Source organism: Macrobrachium nipponense, chromosome 4 (assembly GCF_015104395.2).
Source record: "Macrobrachium nipponense isolate FS-2020 chromosome 4, ASM1510439v2, whole genome shotgun sequence".
NCBI lineage: Eukaryota > Metazoa > Arthropoda > Malacostraca > Decapoda > Palaemonidae > Macrobrachium > Macrobrachium nipponense.
Window position 1 is genome coordinate 126,920,356 of NC_061100.1, and position 17,484 is coordinate 126,937,839.

Here is a 17,484-nt window from a genome sequence, read left to right on the forward strand (position 1 = left end):
AGAAAATCATGGTTTGTCATTAATCCTTGACTAGATTGTTGGAGTCTTAAGGCTTAATATGGAGAGTTGAGGATTTTGATTCATGAACATTCAACTATAACCTTATGTCTACAGGAAATCATGCTAGATAATAGCACTTTATGCCTAAAAGAGTATTAGTTACAGAACATCTTACAACGTGTGGGTAGGAAGCCAAGTTGGAAGTTTTGTATTTATTCTCTATGACATTAATTAGGTACAAGTAAACCTAGAAACTCCCCTTCAAGAAGTAGTTGTGCAAATCGACTTAATAAAAAGGGGGGGGGCCGCCACGGGCAATACCATAAGCTCCCTTCACTTCACCTAATGATCCTATCAGATATGGTGACATGGTTGAAATGATCAACTAGGTTTCTCAACCATACCTGTTGCTTGGAGAAATGACTAGTGGACATTATTTGTGGAGAGATTTTTAGCCATCTGAGAAGGCATTATAAAATGACGATTTTTTTAATCAATTTGTATTTTTCTTAGTTAACAAACCTGAAAGTGGAGATATTGGATCACTTGAATACTGGTGAACCATACATTTTTATGTACAGTAGAGCCCCGGATCTCGACACAAATTTGTTCCAGAAGGAGCGTCGAAATTCGATAATTTCGAGATCTGAATCAAGTTTTCCCTTGAAAAGTAACTGAAAATAGATTAATCCGTTCCTGACCACCAAATATTACCCTAACCTTGCCTTTTTATACAATACATTACGTGTAAATTACAACTAAATAAGTCGAGAGTTAAATAAATATCATATTAAACGTATATTTATAATTTTTAATATATAATATACAGTATACAGTGGTACCTTGAGATACAAAATTAATCCGTTCTGAGGCGGCCTTCGTATCTTGAACTGCAATTTACATGTAAAATGGCTAATCCGTTCCAAGCCCTCCAAAAACACCCCAGTAAATTTCCGAATAAAACTAAATTGACCTATAAACAATGAAATACTACAACAATTTGGACCATTCAATACCTAACTTAATACATACTCGTAGTAGCTAATATGTATTTGTTACCTGTAAATAAAGTGTATTAGTGTACATGGTATACAAGAAATACTGTACGTATGTAGTAAAATGTGGAAGCTTACCTTTCGAGTGAGGCTATCTCCGAAAGTGGCGACAGAGGAGGAGGACAAACAGCAGATACATACACTTAACTTTACGAAACACATAAAAAAATGTCAGGAAAACATAAACTAAACTACAAAACACATTAACAAAACTATAACACTTAACTTTACAAAAAAACTTAAAAATTTCAACTTCTTCACCACTTTCAACTTTTTTTTTTTGAGATGTTCTAGCTGCTTTTCATAAGGTGCAATCATTCGTAGAAAAGACACCCCGAAAAGGCTTACATAGGTCGTATGCTTCCACAGTTCAATGAAGTTTGTCTGAGTCATCATTTCAGGAACATTGTCAAAAGCAGGCAGAAGCAATCTTCCTTGGATTGTTATTTTTTTAAAGAGGCCTTTAGTAGGAATAAGCAACCTTATGAACTGACGCTCTCGGAAAAGGAACTTGCATGATACATGAGATACATGACAAAACCACTGTTTATTGGTGAAAATTTGGGGGTCGCATGATATGCGAGATCGCACTTTATTCGAGTATATACGGTACTTCAAATATAACATCTTGGTAGCTGCTGGGGGAAAAAAAAAAATAAACAAACAAACCAGTCTCTACTCAAGAAGTAAAACATACATACTTATTACTGATCATTATCATGCGTCTGAAACACCATTTTTTTTTAAAAGATCACATACACATTGAATAAATACTTGAAAATTGTGTGAAAATCACTTCAGACTTAATTAAAATATTGATAACTACTGAAAAAATAAAACTTAAAAAAGGAAAAAAACCAGACTACTCATGAAAAAAAAACATTATTCACACTTTACTGACCGTTTGTCATGCCTCTGTGGGTATTTATATTCACAAAATTTAACATTCCTTAGTTGTGTTCAAACTTAACAATCAACTCATTTGTTAGTGCTGCTTTTGAGGCAATTTCACTATGAAGATGCGTATATTCACTATAACTGTGTATGAAATTGAGGAATTATCTGCATTTTATTTAAAATTTTAGTGAAAATACATTCTAAAATTGTACTAGAGCCCTAAGTATGATAGAATTTATGCTAGCTCTTAATTCTTGGGTCAAATTATGCTAAAAAACATGAAATTAGGCTACATTTGGTAACATTGATGACGCTAACTAGCGGTGGCTGGTGGAAACAGTTTGTTTACAAACATCATATGGTCTCGGGGTCGGAATCCGGTTTTTTGGTTGAACACAGATACAAAGTTTATTGGAAATTTAGTGGCGAAATCCGATTATGTCGAGGTCTAATACAGTCGTGAGCTGGGGCTCTACTGTACATAGTAGAACTGTTATATACTTAATTAACCTTTTATGCATTTACCTTTTGAATACAAGCTTAAATATTCTTGATAGCTTTTAACTGGATAATTTTGAATAATTGGCATACAAGTGATCATCACTTCTTGTTAATATTGATTGCCCACCATGCAAAGGTAACAAAGGTTGTGTCTAGATTATGTTTAATGGTGAAGACTTGAAAATTGTAGAGTACCATTGATGAAGTCAGGGCCACTGCATAAATCAGGAATAATTTCTATTGTAAAAACCACTGGTTCATTTCAACAAAGACCTGTAACATAAGGTGTTTGAAAAGCAGAATCCTACATCAAACTACAAGAAAAGCATTTACTAGGAGCTGTAGATATATAACAGAAAATTTTGATATGTAGAAAGTGCATATTACAGTATCATTGAGCATAGAATCATCCTACCATCATTGCATGTCTTGATCATCCTTTGCGTCATCTATTAGTAGCAGAATACACCATCTGCATAGTGGATGAAACTTGGAAACTAGTGGGAAATTTCCCACCAAGTCTTTTGCTAGCATATCAAATACATCAGAATCTTCTTCAGGATACATGCATAGATATACAGTAAAGCAAAAAGAGTAGCAACTTGTAAGTATACAGTCCCTGATGAAATCCCACATGAAATAACATTATTAATAAAATCTTGCAAGACACTAGTTATCCAACTGTTTTGGGGGAAGGTGGTTGCTGTTAGATCTAGGTGGTGCATATGTGAGCAAGCATGCATCATCTCTCTGAGGACAGTAGAGACTTGGGAGTGTGGCTACTATATGATTGATCGATTTTTTTGTAAGCGCCTCAGTTCAGTGGCGTGATTGGTATGGTCTTGGCCTGCCACCTTGGTGTCACGAGTTCGATTATCGGGCATTCTACTGACGGGTTAGAGATGTGTATTTCTGGTGATAGAAGTTCACTCTCGACGTGGTTCGGAAATCATGCAAAGTGCAAAGCCGTTGGTCCCGTTGCTGAATAACCACTGGTTCCATGCAATGTAAAAATGCCATACAAATTATTTTTGTTAAAAAATAACTTTTATTAATTGATTGATTTTTTGTAAAAAAATAACTTATGATCTTTTTGTAAAAGATAACTTTTATTAATGAACTGTATTTATTTCTCTTTTTATTGTAGAATTTTAATAATACAACTGAAGAGGTACGAATATAAGCCAGAACAGTGTGAAAGTATCAAGATGTCTTCAAAAGTAATTGTTAACAGATGGATAACATTGGACGACTTCATTGTAGAAGGTGTGACCGGACCATCCAAATGGAATCCTGATGCAAAGAGGTAAAGGTTTTAAGAGTTCTTTGAACATTTGTTTCAACAAGGTTGGTTTAAGATAATACATATCTGATTGTTGAACTTAAATGGAAAAATTTTTGCCAATATTTAATGGTTCAACTATTGATTTCAGTACTTCCCAGAATGGTGAAAATTCCAAGCAAACTACTTTGACAGTGCGTAATTTGTCCTCCGAGTTGAATATATGTAGTACAAAAGAGGAGGAAGGTATACTGCCTTCTTTAAGTCCAGTAAAGATAGCTGGTGACAGCATTACTGCAACAGTTGATGAAGATGAAGAATTACAGGTAAGTTGCTTTTGAAATTTGCCATTTTAATTAACATAATAATTCTAATTTAGTTCAATAACTTCAAATGTTTGATGAAGATAATTGTTTTGATTGTTAATCTTATACATATATGTCAGTGTCTTGAGTCCTCATCTCAGGATTTGACCCTCGAGTAGGTTCCTTCACGTGGTGAGGGGGTAAGGGATTCTGCCTTCAAGTTTGCGAAGGCCGGATCCTGACGGAACGCCTACAAAAACTTTTGGCATTAACTTGCGTGGACATTTCCACTTTCGAAAAATTTCTCTGCTTGGGTGAGTCTGGGAGGGGTTCGTGGTTTGGAGGGGATTTGCATTCGAAGCTAATTGTGGGAGTTGTGGTGGTGAGTCGCCACCCAATACGGTTTGGACCCAAGAGATGGTGATGGGATTTTCCCATTGCTATCTTAAGGGCGGAACCATCTCCAGGGATCAGCCCATCGGAATCCAGGGGGGGCTGGTTTTTGGGATGGGACTCCTGAGGCTTTTGTCCGGAAGCCCACCAATATGTTTGGAGTGGGGAGTCTGTCCCCATTAGTGGGGGTAGAACTCCCAGCAGGCAGATTGGCTTATACCTGGGCCACTGCAAGCATATTGGTGCTATCCCGAAAGGGTAGGGTATGGGGCAGACCGTGGGGAAGCAACTTCTACGTGTGCCATTGGTGGAGAATGTTGGACCCTGTCTAGTCCGCGATACCTTGTTGGTCTTCCCAAGCAGTTGTTGTGTGTGTGTGTGTGTATATTTCCCCCCCCCCCCCCCCCCCCCCCCCTTTTTTTTTTTCCTTCAAACTATCATGGATAATATGTCTAGTTCATTGTCCCCTGGATCCCCCGACTCTTTGCACCGTTGACAACCTTAGGCTTGGATAAGGACCTCCCTTTGCCATCCCCAACCTCCTCCAATGAAAACATCAAAGATTCTTTGATTGTTACTACAAGCCCTTATGTAGTTCAGAACAGAGGAAAGAATAGCAGATTTAATAATAGATATAAGAATGCTAATCCTGATATTGGAATTTTACTTGGATCTCAAGAACCTGAGACTTATAATAATACCTTTCTCTTGATCTCGACAAAAGCATAAAAGAACTGAATATATTTGATGTCCATAGAGATATTGTAAAATGCATTGGCAGAGAACCAAAGATAGCCTCTCAAGGTGAAGGAAGCTTGCTTGTGGAAGTTTCATCACCCCAGATGAAAGTAGAAAATTACTGTCTATTCAGTCTCTAGAAGGAAGCACAGCAAAATGCACTCCTCACAAAACAATGAATCAGTCTAAAGGAGTAGTGTATAGTACTGAACTCCTACATTATTCTGAGGACACTCTCCAAAAAGAATTTGCTGATCAAAAGGTGGTTGATGTGAGACGAATCAAGAAAAAAGTATTGGGAATATTACATCCAACACCTACTCTAATACTCACCTTTGATTGTTTGAGACTCCCTAAATTTCTGAAAGCTGCATGGCTTCACCTGCCAGTTAGACAGTATATTCCCGCTCCCAGAAGATGTCCATTGCCAAATGTTTGGCCATTTGATAACAACATGTAGGAAAAAAGAAAGGAATGAACCAGCCATATGCTTTAACTGTGGCAGAAAAGAGCATGGGAATTGTGAACTTACTCCATGCTGCCCTAATTGTGGGGGAGACCATACTGCAGCACATAAATCATGTATCAAGTATCTCATTGAAAAAGAAACACTTTGTATCAAGACTCAAGAGCGCATTACCTTTAAAGAAGCAAGACAAAAGACTTTGCAGAAATTCAACACCCAGAAGTCATTTGTAGATGCAGTAAAAGGAAATGAGGAAAGACAAAAGAAATTGAATCTCAAAAAGTGTAATGAAGATAAAGAAGAAAAAATGGATGCTGGGAAAATTGTCACAAGAGGACTTTAAGTGAAGAGTCTTTAACAATACCTGAATCAAAAGTCAAGCACCTTGAGAAAGGAGATACATCCGTAGAAAAGTTGATTCAAAACAAAAAATGAGTAAACCTTCACCATCCTGTGGTTCAGCTGACCCTCATAGAACATCGGAATTAATGGAAAATAATGAGTCATATCCCACTATCTTATCATACAACACAGCAGCAACAAATGTAGAACCTAAGGCAAACAAAATGTTAAACTCAATTCAGCTTGGTTTAGATAATAAAATTAGACTAGCTGAAAATGATAAACCAGATACTGCAAGGATCGAAGATGTTTCAAATACCATCATAAGTGATCACTTGGTACATTCAAATGACCCTCTAAGTACTCCTTCGACATCTGGAACTGTACAAAAGTCCGTCACAAAACTCAGATATCATCTTCGAAGAAAAAACATAACAAACGATCTTGGACAGGGGATCATCCTCTAGAAAATAGGTACTTTCTCTGCTATACTACAATGGAACTGCCAGGGACTTCGCGCCAAATATGAAGAGCTACTATGTTTGATTAATACTTATAATCCAGTATGCTTAGCACTACAAGAGACTATGCTAAGCAACAACAAAATGCTTACTCCTAAAGAGTTTTTTGCATTCCATTCCCAATTCCCTATACAGGGAAATTCGGGTGGAAGTGCTCTTCTTGTAAGAACGAGATATTGCTCACTCAAAAATACAGTTGCAAACTCAATTACAAGCTGTAGCTGTCAAAATTCACTTAAAAAAGACTTACACAATTTGTTCATTGTATCTCCCTCCTAATAACCCAATACTTGAACGACAGTTAACACACTTGTATGAACAGCTACCCCGACCATTTCTGATATTGGGAGACTTTAATGGTCGACATGAACTTTGGGGTGACATTTTAACAAATCAAAGAGGAAACCTTATCTTATCATCAATAGAAAATTCAGATATGACCCTTTTGAATACTGAAAAACCCACCCATTTTTCACATTCAGACTGGTGCATTTTCATGTATTGACTTATCTATCACCAGTTCTGATACATTCATTGACTTCAACTGGGAGGTATTGGAAGATCTATACGGCAGTGATCATTTTACCAATTGTCATCAGAACTGAGAAATATGAGCCCAGTATACAGAATGCCTAGGTGGTGTACCAATAAAAGCAAATTGGCCCCTTTTCGAGGAACTCAGTTATACTGAACTAGATGCAAAAGATATGCCAACAATAGAGAAGCAGTGTTCTATTTAACAATGATTTTTATGTTTGCAGCAGAAAAGGCAATCCCAAAAACCAGTGGAAAATTGCATCGGAAGCCTGTTCCATGGTGGAATGTTCAATGCAAAATAAGACACAAAGCCATGAGAGCAGCTTTTACTAGGTACAGAAGACATCGCTGTGAATGCTACTTGATCTCCTTTAAAAAGGCTCGAGCCAAATTCAGATGGCAAATAAAGCATGCGAGACGAGAATCATGGGCACTTTTTATATCAACAATTACCTGGAAACACCTATGACCAAGATCTGGACAGTTATTAAGAAAATAGCAGGAAAGTACAATCCTAGTCCCCTTCCAGTTTTAAAAGTCAACGGTGACTTTATAACAGACTCAAAGGACTGTAAGCAATGTTTTTGCAGAACATTTTGCAATGATATCAAGTAGGGATGAAAATTCTCCATTCTACAGGGAGAGAGAGTTAGCAGAGTCTGAAACACTTGATTTTACCTCTTTTAAATCTGAATCATATTATATGCCTTTTACCATGGAGGAATTTTTATTTGCTCTTAATAACAGTAAAAACACTGCACCTGGACCTGATGAAATTTTATATGAAATGATCAAGAATACTTCAAAGGAAACTATATTATTTTAACTATTATTAATAGAATTTTTAAGGAGAGTGGTTACCCTAGTGTTTGGGAAATAGCGACAGTTTTACCCTTTGTCAAGCCAGGGAAAGATTCATCTGTCCCTACAAGCTATAGACCAATAGCTTTAACTTCCTGTTTTTGTAAACTTATGGAAAAAATGGTAAATTTTAGGTTGGTATGGTTTTTAGAATCAAAGAAGATTATATCATCATCTCAGTGTGGCTTTCGCCGTATGCATTCTTGCACAGATGTATTGATACGTTTGGAGAATGCAATTTGTCAGGCATTTGCTTCCAAGCAGCATTATGTGGCGGTTTTCTTTGACCTAGAAAAGGCTTATGATACTACCTGGAGGCATGGAATTATGAAAGTCTTGCATGAAATTGGTCTGCGTGGAGAACTACCACTTTTTATTAAAGTCTTTTTAAAAAACCGTTATTTTAAAGTGAGAGTTAGGTAAGTACTCTGTCTAATTTGAAAGAACAAGAGGAAGGAGTACCACAGGGAAGTGTGTTAAGTGTCACTCTGTTTGCCTTAGCCATAAATGGGATAGCGTCAAAAATTCCAAAAGATGTAATGTCAACAATGTTCGTTGATGATTTATCTATTTCGTGTGCTGCATCTAAAATGTCTGTTGCAGAGCGAAAACTCCAGTTGGTAATAAATAAAGTTAACAGTTGGGCAGCTGAGCATGGTTTTAAATTTTCCTCTGCCAAAACAGTTGTTATGCATTTTTGCTGTATCAGAGGGGTTCATCCAGACCCAGATCTGTTTTTAAATGGACAGAGACTCGCATGCGTACAGGAAACAAAGTTTTTAGGCCTCATCTTTGACAGCAGGTTGACATGGGAAGCTCATCTCAGGAGCCTCAAAGTCAAATGCATGAAGGCCTTAGATGTTTTAAAAGTCTTAGGTCATACAAATTGGGGGGCTGATAGAAAGCATTTGTTACATGTTTATAAAGCAATAGTTGCTTCAAAATTGGCATATGGGTCAGAAATCTACTCATCAGCTACGACAAGGAGATTGGATACTTTGAATGCAGTTCATCATGGGGGAATTAGAATTGCAACAGGAGCCTTTAGATCCTCTCCAATATCTAGTTTATTAGTGGATGCAGGTGAACTGCCCTTAGATTTGATAAGAAATTTACCCTGTTGAAATATTGGTACCGCATACAGAGAACTCCTGAGTCCTTAGCTTACAATACTGTTTTTAAAGGCAATTTTTGTATTTATGAAACAAAAATATGCTTCATATCCAAAGCCTTTTGGATACAGGGTAAAATGTGCATTAGAGGAGCTCAATGTAATAAAAGGAAAAGTAATTCCAGCAAAACAAAATTTTCAAGATTCCCTCCATGGAAGTTGCCCTCTGTGAAATATTGTAAATGGTTTTCTGGTTGCAAGGCAGACTGTTCAGGTGATATTCTTAAGCAGAAATTCCTTTGCCATGCTGAAAAACATGATAACTCAAGGCAATTCTTTACCGATGGCTCCAAATCCAGTGCAGGCGTTGGGTTTGGAGTAGTATACCCTGACAGTAGTGTTAGTGGTGCATTACCATGTTGTGCTTCTATTTTTACTGCTGAACTTTTTAGCATTTTAACAGCCCTAAAGAAAATTGTAACTTTTTAAAAGAAGGGATAATTTTACCATTTTTGTTTTTAGTGATTCCCAAGAGTGCCTTGGAAGCTTTGGCATCTTTTAATCCAGTACACCCTGTGGTACTGGAAATAACAGAGTGGTTGTTTTTATTAAAACAAAAACAGAAGGTAGTTAACCTCTGCTGGGTTCCTTCACATGTTGGTATTGTTGGAAATAGAACGAGCTGATGAATTGGCTAAGTTAGGTACATCAAAAAATCCAAAAAAGTATAGCAATTCCCTGTTCAGACTACATTCCTGAAATTAAAAAGACTGTAGAATCAGTTTGGCAATTCTATTGGACAATAGAGAGTATAATAAAATGAAGAGAACTCACTGATGTAATCAACCCCTGGCTTTATATGTTAGTAAGACCGTCGGAAAGAGACTGCATTATGTAGGTTACGGATCGGCCACACGGATTACTCATGGGTTTTTAATGAACAATGACCCTGAACCATTTTGTGAGGATTGTCTTGTTCCCCTCACAGTAAACATTTAATAGTAGAATGCCCCAGCTTAATATCAGCAAGGAACAGTCATTTTAACGTAGTTGGAAGAATGGATCTTAAACTAGATGCCATTATAGGCAGAGATTTTAATGAGGATAAGCTTTTTAGTTACCTTCGAGAAGCAGGTCTTCTTGAAAAAATTTAGGTTAGTTTGGTCAAGATGTTTGAGTTTGTGTATGTGTTAGTATGTGTCAGTGTATATCATTTGCTTTTAAGTCTTTTTAGATCAGGAAATTTTTATGTACATAAAATTTACCTCCAATTGATATATCTATTACCATATATAATGTTTTAGTACTTTTAATATCTATTTATTTTGACAGAACTCTGTAGAATTTGGAAGTTTGCGGGGTGCCTATGTTGCTTATATTTTTTGTTTACAATTAATTTGAAATAGGTGTGTAGGTGAGATAGATATTTTGTGTGTTTTTGGGTTCTCTGTAGTTCTCTGACAGATTTTATATAAACATATTTATAGCATTTTAATTGACTTTTTCCTTTGCAATTCCTTTAATGATACGGCGTCAATAACCTCGTCGTTGCGACGCCAGTAAGAATTAATAAATCAATCAATCAATCAGGATTTGAAAACAGAATCTGTTAGAGATGCTGTATTGGAAACTACCACCTTGATCTTTTGTTCTTGGGAATATTTTTCAAAGTCACACCTAAACGTATAGTTTAAGAGTTTCTGGCATCCCAATAAATAATGAATATTTACAAAGACCCTACATGATACCCTAATTAGTAATTTGTAATTATCATTCTGTCCAAAATATTAGCTTACTTGTCAATCTATTTCAGAGATATATCAGGATAATGAATTGCTTCCATAAATATGTACTGTATAATATAACATAACGGTTGATTAAGCCTAAAAGACATTTAAAATACACAATACTCATACAGCATGAAAAATACCTTAAACATAATTGCTGTGTAATTTAATCCTAAATTGTTTATTGGAAAAAAAGATTTTGACAGAAAGATAAAGGCAAACTAACACAAATATAGGTTGCCTCGACACAATACATACGGATACCTATGCACAAATACACAAATAAGACTGAAAAATATAGGTTTGAGACCACATTAATGCAATGTGTACAATACTTTATGGCATTAAATAAATGCCATTAATAATGGGGGGGCCGGGTGAGAGGTGTGTGTGTGTGTGTGGTGTCTATAAGAAGATGCATGTGGATTTGTAGTCACACCTATACTTTACAGTACAGTAATACCTCAGTCATACGTGATTTGAGTTTTGCAAATTCACAATAGCGTGAACTTTTCATTGGAACCTACCTAATTATCATACGCGAGTATTTCAGAGACACATGAGCACAAACGCAACAGTTTCGAATCCCGGAGAAACCCTGCAAAAGTCTGTAATTTTTTATGTAATTTATAAGTGTGTAAAGTAAATACTAAAAATAATAATCTCTCTCTCTCTCTCTCTCTCTCTCTCTCTCTGTCTCCTCTTCTCTCTCTGCTCTCTCTCTCATCTCTCTCTCTCTCTCTCTCTCTCTCTCTGAAATTCTACTCAAGAGATAATAACTGTATTTATTATGCAAGAGGATATTGCAGAAACGGAGAAAATTGCAGATTCAGACACAAAATGAATAATTATGATGAAGGAAGATCAAATATTATGGAAAAGTTGGATTTTTTAATGTCAGAATTTCTGGAAATGAAAAAAAAGAACAACATACCAGAACAGGAAAGAGACATGGGAAAATCCTTATTACTATCAGTATTAAATGAAGGAGAAAACACGCAAACCATCATAGTGATGAATGCGCAGGGTTTAGTTACGAGTAACTCAAAAAGAAAATAGAGTACTTAGAAGAACTAACCCAAAATGAAAAGAAATAGATAATGAATATAAGTGAAACCTGGTATTCCAAAGAGACTGGGAATGATGATCAAATAAAAGGGTTCCAAACTTATAGATCAGATAGAAAAAATAGGAATCAAGGGGGAACCGCAATATATGGGAAAGACAAAAAACAAGGAAAAATATATGAGAAATATAGTAACTCAGAATGTTGAAACTAATAGCGGTAGAATTTGAATCTGAAAATTGATGAACATAGTAATATATAGACCTCCTAATACTAAAGAGTTTGACTTAATAATTGAAAAATTGGATGATATATGTAGAAATCACAAGGACTGGACTATTCTCCCTATCTGTGACTTCAACTTTCCTTTCGTAGAATGGAAAGAACGAATAGGAGATTGTGGTTGTACTTATACATATAAAAAAGAGGAGTAATAGTAGTGCAGAAGATAAGAGGCAATTTGAAAAGCTATTAGATATGCTACTAGAATACAACATTCAACAAATAAATCACCTGCCAACAAGAAAGGAAAATACTTTAGACCTAGTATTTGTGAACGAGATGAATTATGTTAAAGAAATAATAGTTTTATAATGCGAGTATTTCAGACCATAATGTCATAGAATTAACAGTTCATTCCAAAGCAAGTGAAATAGAGATAAGCAAGAAATGAAAAAGTGGGAAGGATATGGAAAAAAATACAACTTCTACAGTAAAATATAAAATGGTCAGAAATTAATGAAGAATTAAACAAAGATTGGGATAACATTTTCGTAAGTGATGACATTAAGGTAAATACGGAGATATTATATAAAATATTGGAGATAATAGTGGAAAAATATACCGAAGAAGAAAAGTAACATCATTCATGCATACCAAGAGACAGAAGAATCTTGTTCCAGAAAATCAGAAAGTGGAAAAAAGGTCTTGCAAAAGAAAAAAATGCATGGAAAGTTATAGAACTAAAAAGTAAGATAGAAAAAATGCAGAAAAAAAGATTATACAATCAAAAGAAAATGAAAACGGGCGGGACTTGGAAGAAAAAACCCTATTAAATATCAAGCAAAACCCCAAACTATTATACTCATATGCGAAGAAGATGAATAAAAGAAGAATAGAATAGGCCCTCTGAGAATTGAAGGGAGATTAACGAATGAAAAAAAGGAAATTTGCAACATACTGGCAGAACGATATAAGAGAGAATTCACCCCTAGAATAGATAATGAAGATAATGATATAGAAGTAAGGGATGAAAATAGTGAATATTTAGCTGACATAGATATTAATGAAGCTGATATTGTGCAGGCTATTAATGAAATTAAAAATGGAGCTGCTGCAGGCCTGATGGAATTCCTGCTATTTTGTTAAAGAAAGTAGTTCATTCTATCGCAAAGCCACTTGCAATATTATTAAGACAAAGTGTAGATACAGGCAAGATATATGATGAGCACAAATTAGCGTATATTACCCCTACTTTCAAAAGTGGATCAAGACTAGAGGCAAGTAATTTATAGGCCTGTGAGTCTAACATCACATATAATGAAAGTGTATGAAAGGGTAATGAAGAAAAATATTATGAAACATTTAATAAAAAATAATTTGTTTAATAAAGGACAACATGGTTTCGTACCCGGAAAAAGTACACAAACCCACTGTTAGTCCACCGTGAAAACAAAATATTCAAAAATATGAAAAAGCGGGAAATGAAACAGATGTGGTTTATTTAGACTTTGCAAAAGCTTTTGATAAAGTAGACATAATATATTAGCGAAGAAAATTAGAAAACACAATTTGTTCCGACACGGCATACAACCTTCGTCCTTTTACAATAGGAAGGTACTAGCGGCGGCAGCTGGATAGGTCGTAAGCTTTCGAACAAGGGGTTCGTAGTTAACTGCTTGTCCGACAGGCCGCTACGGCACGAGCGGCGCGACTGGGAGGTAAACAAACCACTTTTGCTTTCGGCCTGCTGGCGTGTGGACGTGTATCATCGCTCTCTGCCCGCTTCATCATCGTCGTTTGCTTTCGCATGATTGTGTTTTTCTTTTTCTATGTATCTAGTGAAACTGAATTGTAAGTACAATCATTTCATTGAATTCAATTGTGAATTAAAGGATCTTGGTTTCACAAACAAGCAACCCTCCGATTACCCGAGTGCCGGGACTGAAGGGCGTAATTGCGGAATTCATTTTCCCAGAATGATCCTCGGATTGGGTATGCTTCGGTGCCGAGGGCGGGAGCGCTCGCTCCGAGCGTATATTGGGTTGGAATGTGTAGATGAAAATCGTAAGTAAGTGCTCTTTTCATTTATATTTTTTTGACCTGTATGCCCGTTGCCGAACGAATGCGCTCGAACAACGGAAACTTATTCAGTATGAAAGTGGAATCGCAAGTACAGTATTCTTTTTCATTTTCATATATTATTTTTTATTGAGCAATACTCATTTTGGATCGTTTTTCCGAGCTTACCCGGAGATTGATCCTTCCCCCTTTTTATTTTTGAATGAAGTGAAATCGCAAGTGCAGTTCTTTTTCATTTTCATTTTTTTTATTGAGATTGCATTGTTGACTGGGATCAATGTTCCGCTATTCACGGGAATTGATCCTTCCCCTTTTTTATTTGTATGAAGTGAAATCGCAAGCGCCAGTAGTCCTTTTCATTTTCATATTTTTCTTGATTGCATCAATTCATTATGGATCAAGGTTTCCAGAACCTGATCCATAAAGGTAAGGAATGAAACCTTTCACCCTTGCGCTCGGTGCCGAGGGCGCGAATGCGCTCGATCCGAGCCCTTATTCTTTGTGAAGTGAATCGTTTGCAAGATGCATTTTCATTTTGTTCCTTATTATTGATTGCATCAATATTATTTGGTTCAAGTTCCGCTCAGTCAGGGAATTGATCCTTATGCCTTGTATTCGTGCCGATGGCACGATTGCTCTAGGGCTCTTATTTTGTTGTTGGGTACATGGGTACTGTGCGGGGGTGGCAACGAGACCCCCCCCGCGCAGTTTCCCACAGATGGCTCTTCCCCTTAGGAGGTTATCGGCGTTCTTCTCCTCGCCCGATCCGTCGAGCGCAGGGGAGGGCGCTCGGTGCCCGATGTACAATTGTATTAGGGGTTAGGGGTCTTCCACTCGTTCGGGAGGGATCAAACCCCCGCACGAGGGGATTTCCCCCCCATTAATCGCTACTACTATTATTCCGCAGGTGCTACTGCACGAGAGTGGACCTTGGTGAGGTATGGGCGTCCTTCCAATTGCAGAGCGTGCTGGTGTCCAGGGCTGCGGTTCTATGTCTGGGCCTACTGCGGTCACCCATGGAGTGGTGACCACGCAACCAGGTGACGACGTCCCTCCTCACCTGGTGTACTCGCCTCACGCGGTAACAGCCTTGCCTACAGCCCCTGTGAAGTGCCGTTCGCCGTACCGAGAGGGGGCGTGCCGCCGCCGCTCGTGGTTGCCGCGCTGCAGCGACCACACTTCCGCTGCCCTAGAACTCGCCCCTGGACCTGCCGCCGGTACCAGGATGTTGCTGGCTGCTGCTCCACTTCCTGTGTTTTCCGGTGCTGCTGCCGTACCATGCCGATTCTGGGCTGACTGTCCTGCAGTTCTGCGCTGGCTGTCCCTGCCGTTGCTGCGCTGGCTGTTCCTGCCGTTGCTGCGCTGGCTGTTCCCTAACCCGATCATGTGCTGGCCGTGCCTGCTGTTCCTGAGATGCCCATACCTGCTGATGTCGTCCCTGTTCGTGGTGGTACTACCCCAGACTTTGGTCTGTCTGTACAGGTGCGTCCGGGCCCTGTGGCTTCGGCTACAGCAGCCCCGGCTCCGCCCTGGATAGCAGATCTTACGTCTTTCCTGAGGAAGCTGACGAAGAAGAGGAGGAAGGTGTCGTGTCGTCGTCTTCATTCTCTTCATTCGTCGTCGGCCGCCGCCTCTTCCCCTTCGACTTCTAAGGCTTTACAGCCGAGGAAGAAGAAGGTCGCCTCCTCCCTCCTAAGAAGCTTCCTCGGGAGCTTCTCGGGGACCCGTCTACCTCGTGGGACGGGAGGGTTCCTTCCGCTGGTCCTCCTGCCTCCTTCGGAGCGAGCGGGGCCCGTCTTCTTCTTCCGCAAGGAAGAAGACTACGGGGACCAGAGGGGTACCGGCTAACACCGGTACTTTCCTCGCCTGGTGTCAGTGGTTCTGCCACTGCATCAGGGTCCGTCTCGGCCGCCCGTTCGCGTCGGGGAGGTACCGAGTGTACGGTCGCCTACCAGCGACCGTGCAGCCAGGAACCAGACCTCTGAGTCCGATCAGCGTCAGGTTCACGGCACGGGGCGGAAGACTGGTGACAGCCGCTCATGCGACTCTCACCAGACCAGCTCTCACTCTGCGCGGTGAACAGCTGGCTACCCGGGGACGTGACGGTCCACGACCGACACGGGCTGAGGCTGGGAAGAGGTCCTCCGTTCGCCGGTGCCAGCCACGGCTGGAACCAGCGACGTGACGTGCCGTGAGGACAAGCACCGGTCTCACTGCGACAGTGGAGCCTGCAGGTCGCCTGACCGTCGCTCTCACAGAGAGCGATCGGGTACGGCAACCAGCACCAGCTCTTCTGACACTCGAGATCAGTGCCGCTGTGCTCAGTCCAGCCGTTCTCCACAGCGAGACGGTTCGACCAGGCCTGCAGCTCGATCGTCCAGCCGCGGGTTGACATCGACCTGCAGCCCTCCAAGCCTGCTGGTCCTGCCAGCGAGCGACGAGGGACCGTCAGGCCTGCCCCCCCCGTACCTTCAACCCCCACGGGTTCACCCGGGAGGAGCGCGGTATTGAGGAGTGATCGTGAGGGTGCGCCCCTCATGATCCCACCACGACGCCCTACGTGCCAGGCACGGTTCTTGGACCGGCCAGGACGTATGCGCAAGTGGATGGGGAAGACCGAGAGGGCTGTCGCTGTTCCCCTTCTTAGGAGGAAGGTTCTCGGATATGCTCTTGTTCGAAGGGCTTAACGGTCCCACTCTGCAAGATGCTGTGACTTCCGAGATCCAGAGGAACTTTTGCCGAGGTTACGGCGCTGATTTCGTCAGCACAATGACCTCGGGGAAGGATCGCCGCTCCCACCAGCAGAGCCACGTCTCGGCTCGAGTCGTTTTGGGGCCCGAGAGGGAATCCAAATCGACGGTGGGTCTGCCGCGATCGGAGCTTTGCCGACTTGGGTTGAGCCAGGTAGTCTCTCGTCTCCGGACAAGGAGGCTCTCTCGGTTCTGGACGGTCGAACAAGCTCCTTCACCTCCTCTACTGCGACAGAGGCGTTTCTACGTGTCTTCGGACATCGTATTTATATATCCCTTCGGTCCTCTGAGGTTTCGACCTCGACGAGGACTGGAATGAGTCGGAGCGGTATCGGCTCTCTCCTGTCAGGTCTCGATCAGCCCCAACCCAAGACGACGTTCACAATGGAAGGACGGCATTCCCCCTCACCTGCTGCCCGGAAGTGGGGAGTGCCTGGCCAGCCATTGGGACCCGGTCCAACAGCAGGCGTAGTACGTTCCAGGGGCATCGAAGGACGTAGCATTGAGACAGGAGATCAAGACCATGCTGAGCAAGAGAACTGTAGAAATCGGTACGGATCAGTCACCGGGC

At 40.0% G+C, this 17,484-nt stretch overlaps 1 protein-coding gene across 2 annotated transcripts in view; it reads left to right on the forward strand.

The window, feature by feature from the left end:
• Window positions 1-17,484, forward strand: part of LOC135211148 (ubiquitin carboxyl-terminal hydrolase 29-like) — a 105,039-nt gene that overhangs the window by 29,574 nt on the left and 57,981 nt on the right. The window contains exons 7-8 of one of the 2 annotated variants that reach the window (XM_064244311.1): window positions 3,601-3,759; window positions 3,887-4,091. In XM_064244311.1, the coding sequence (XP_064100381.1) occupies window positions 3,601-3,759; window positions 3,887-4,076 (349 nt within the window). In that variant the 3' untranslated portion in view covers window positions 4,077-4,091. Of the gene's footprint in view, window positions 1-3,600; window positions 3,760-3,886; window positions 4,092-17,484 lie in introns of those variants that run through there. The other variant, XM_064244312.1, reaches the window with a different exon arrangement.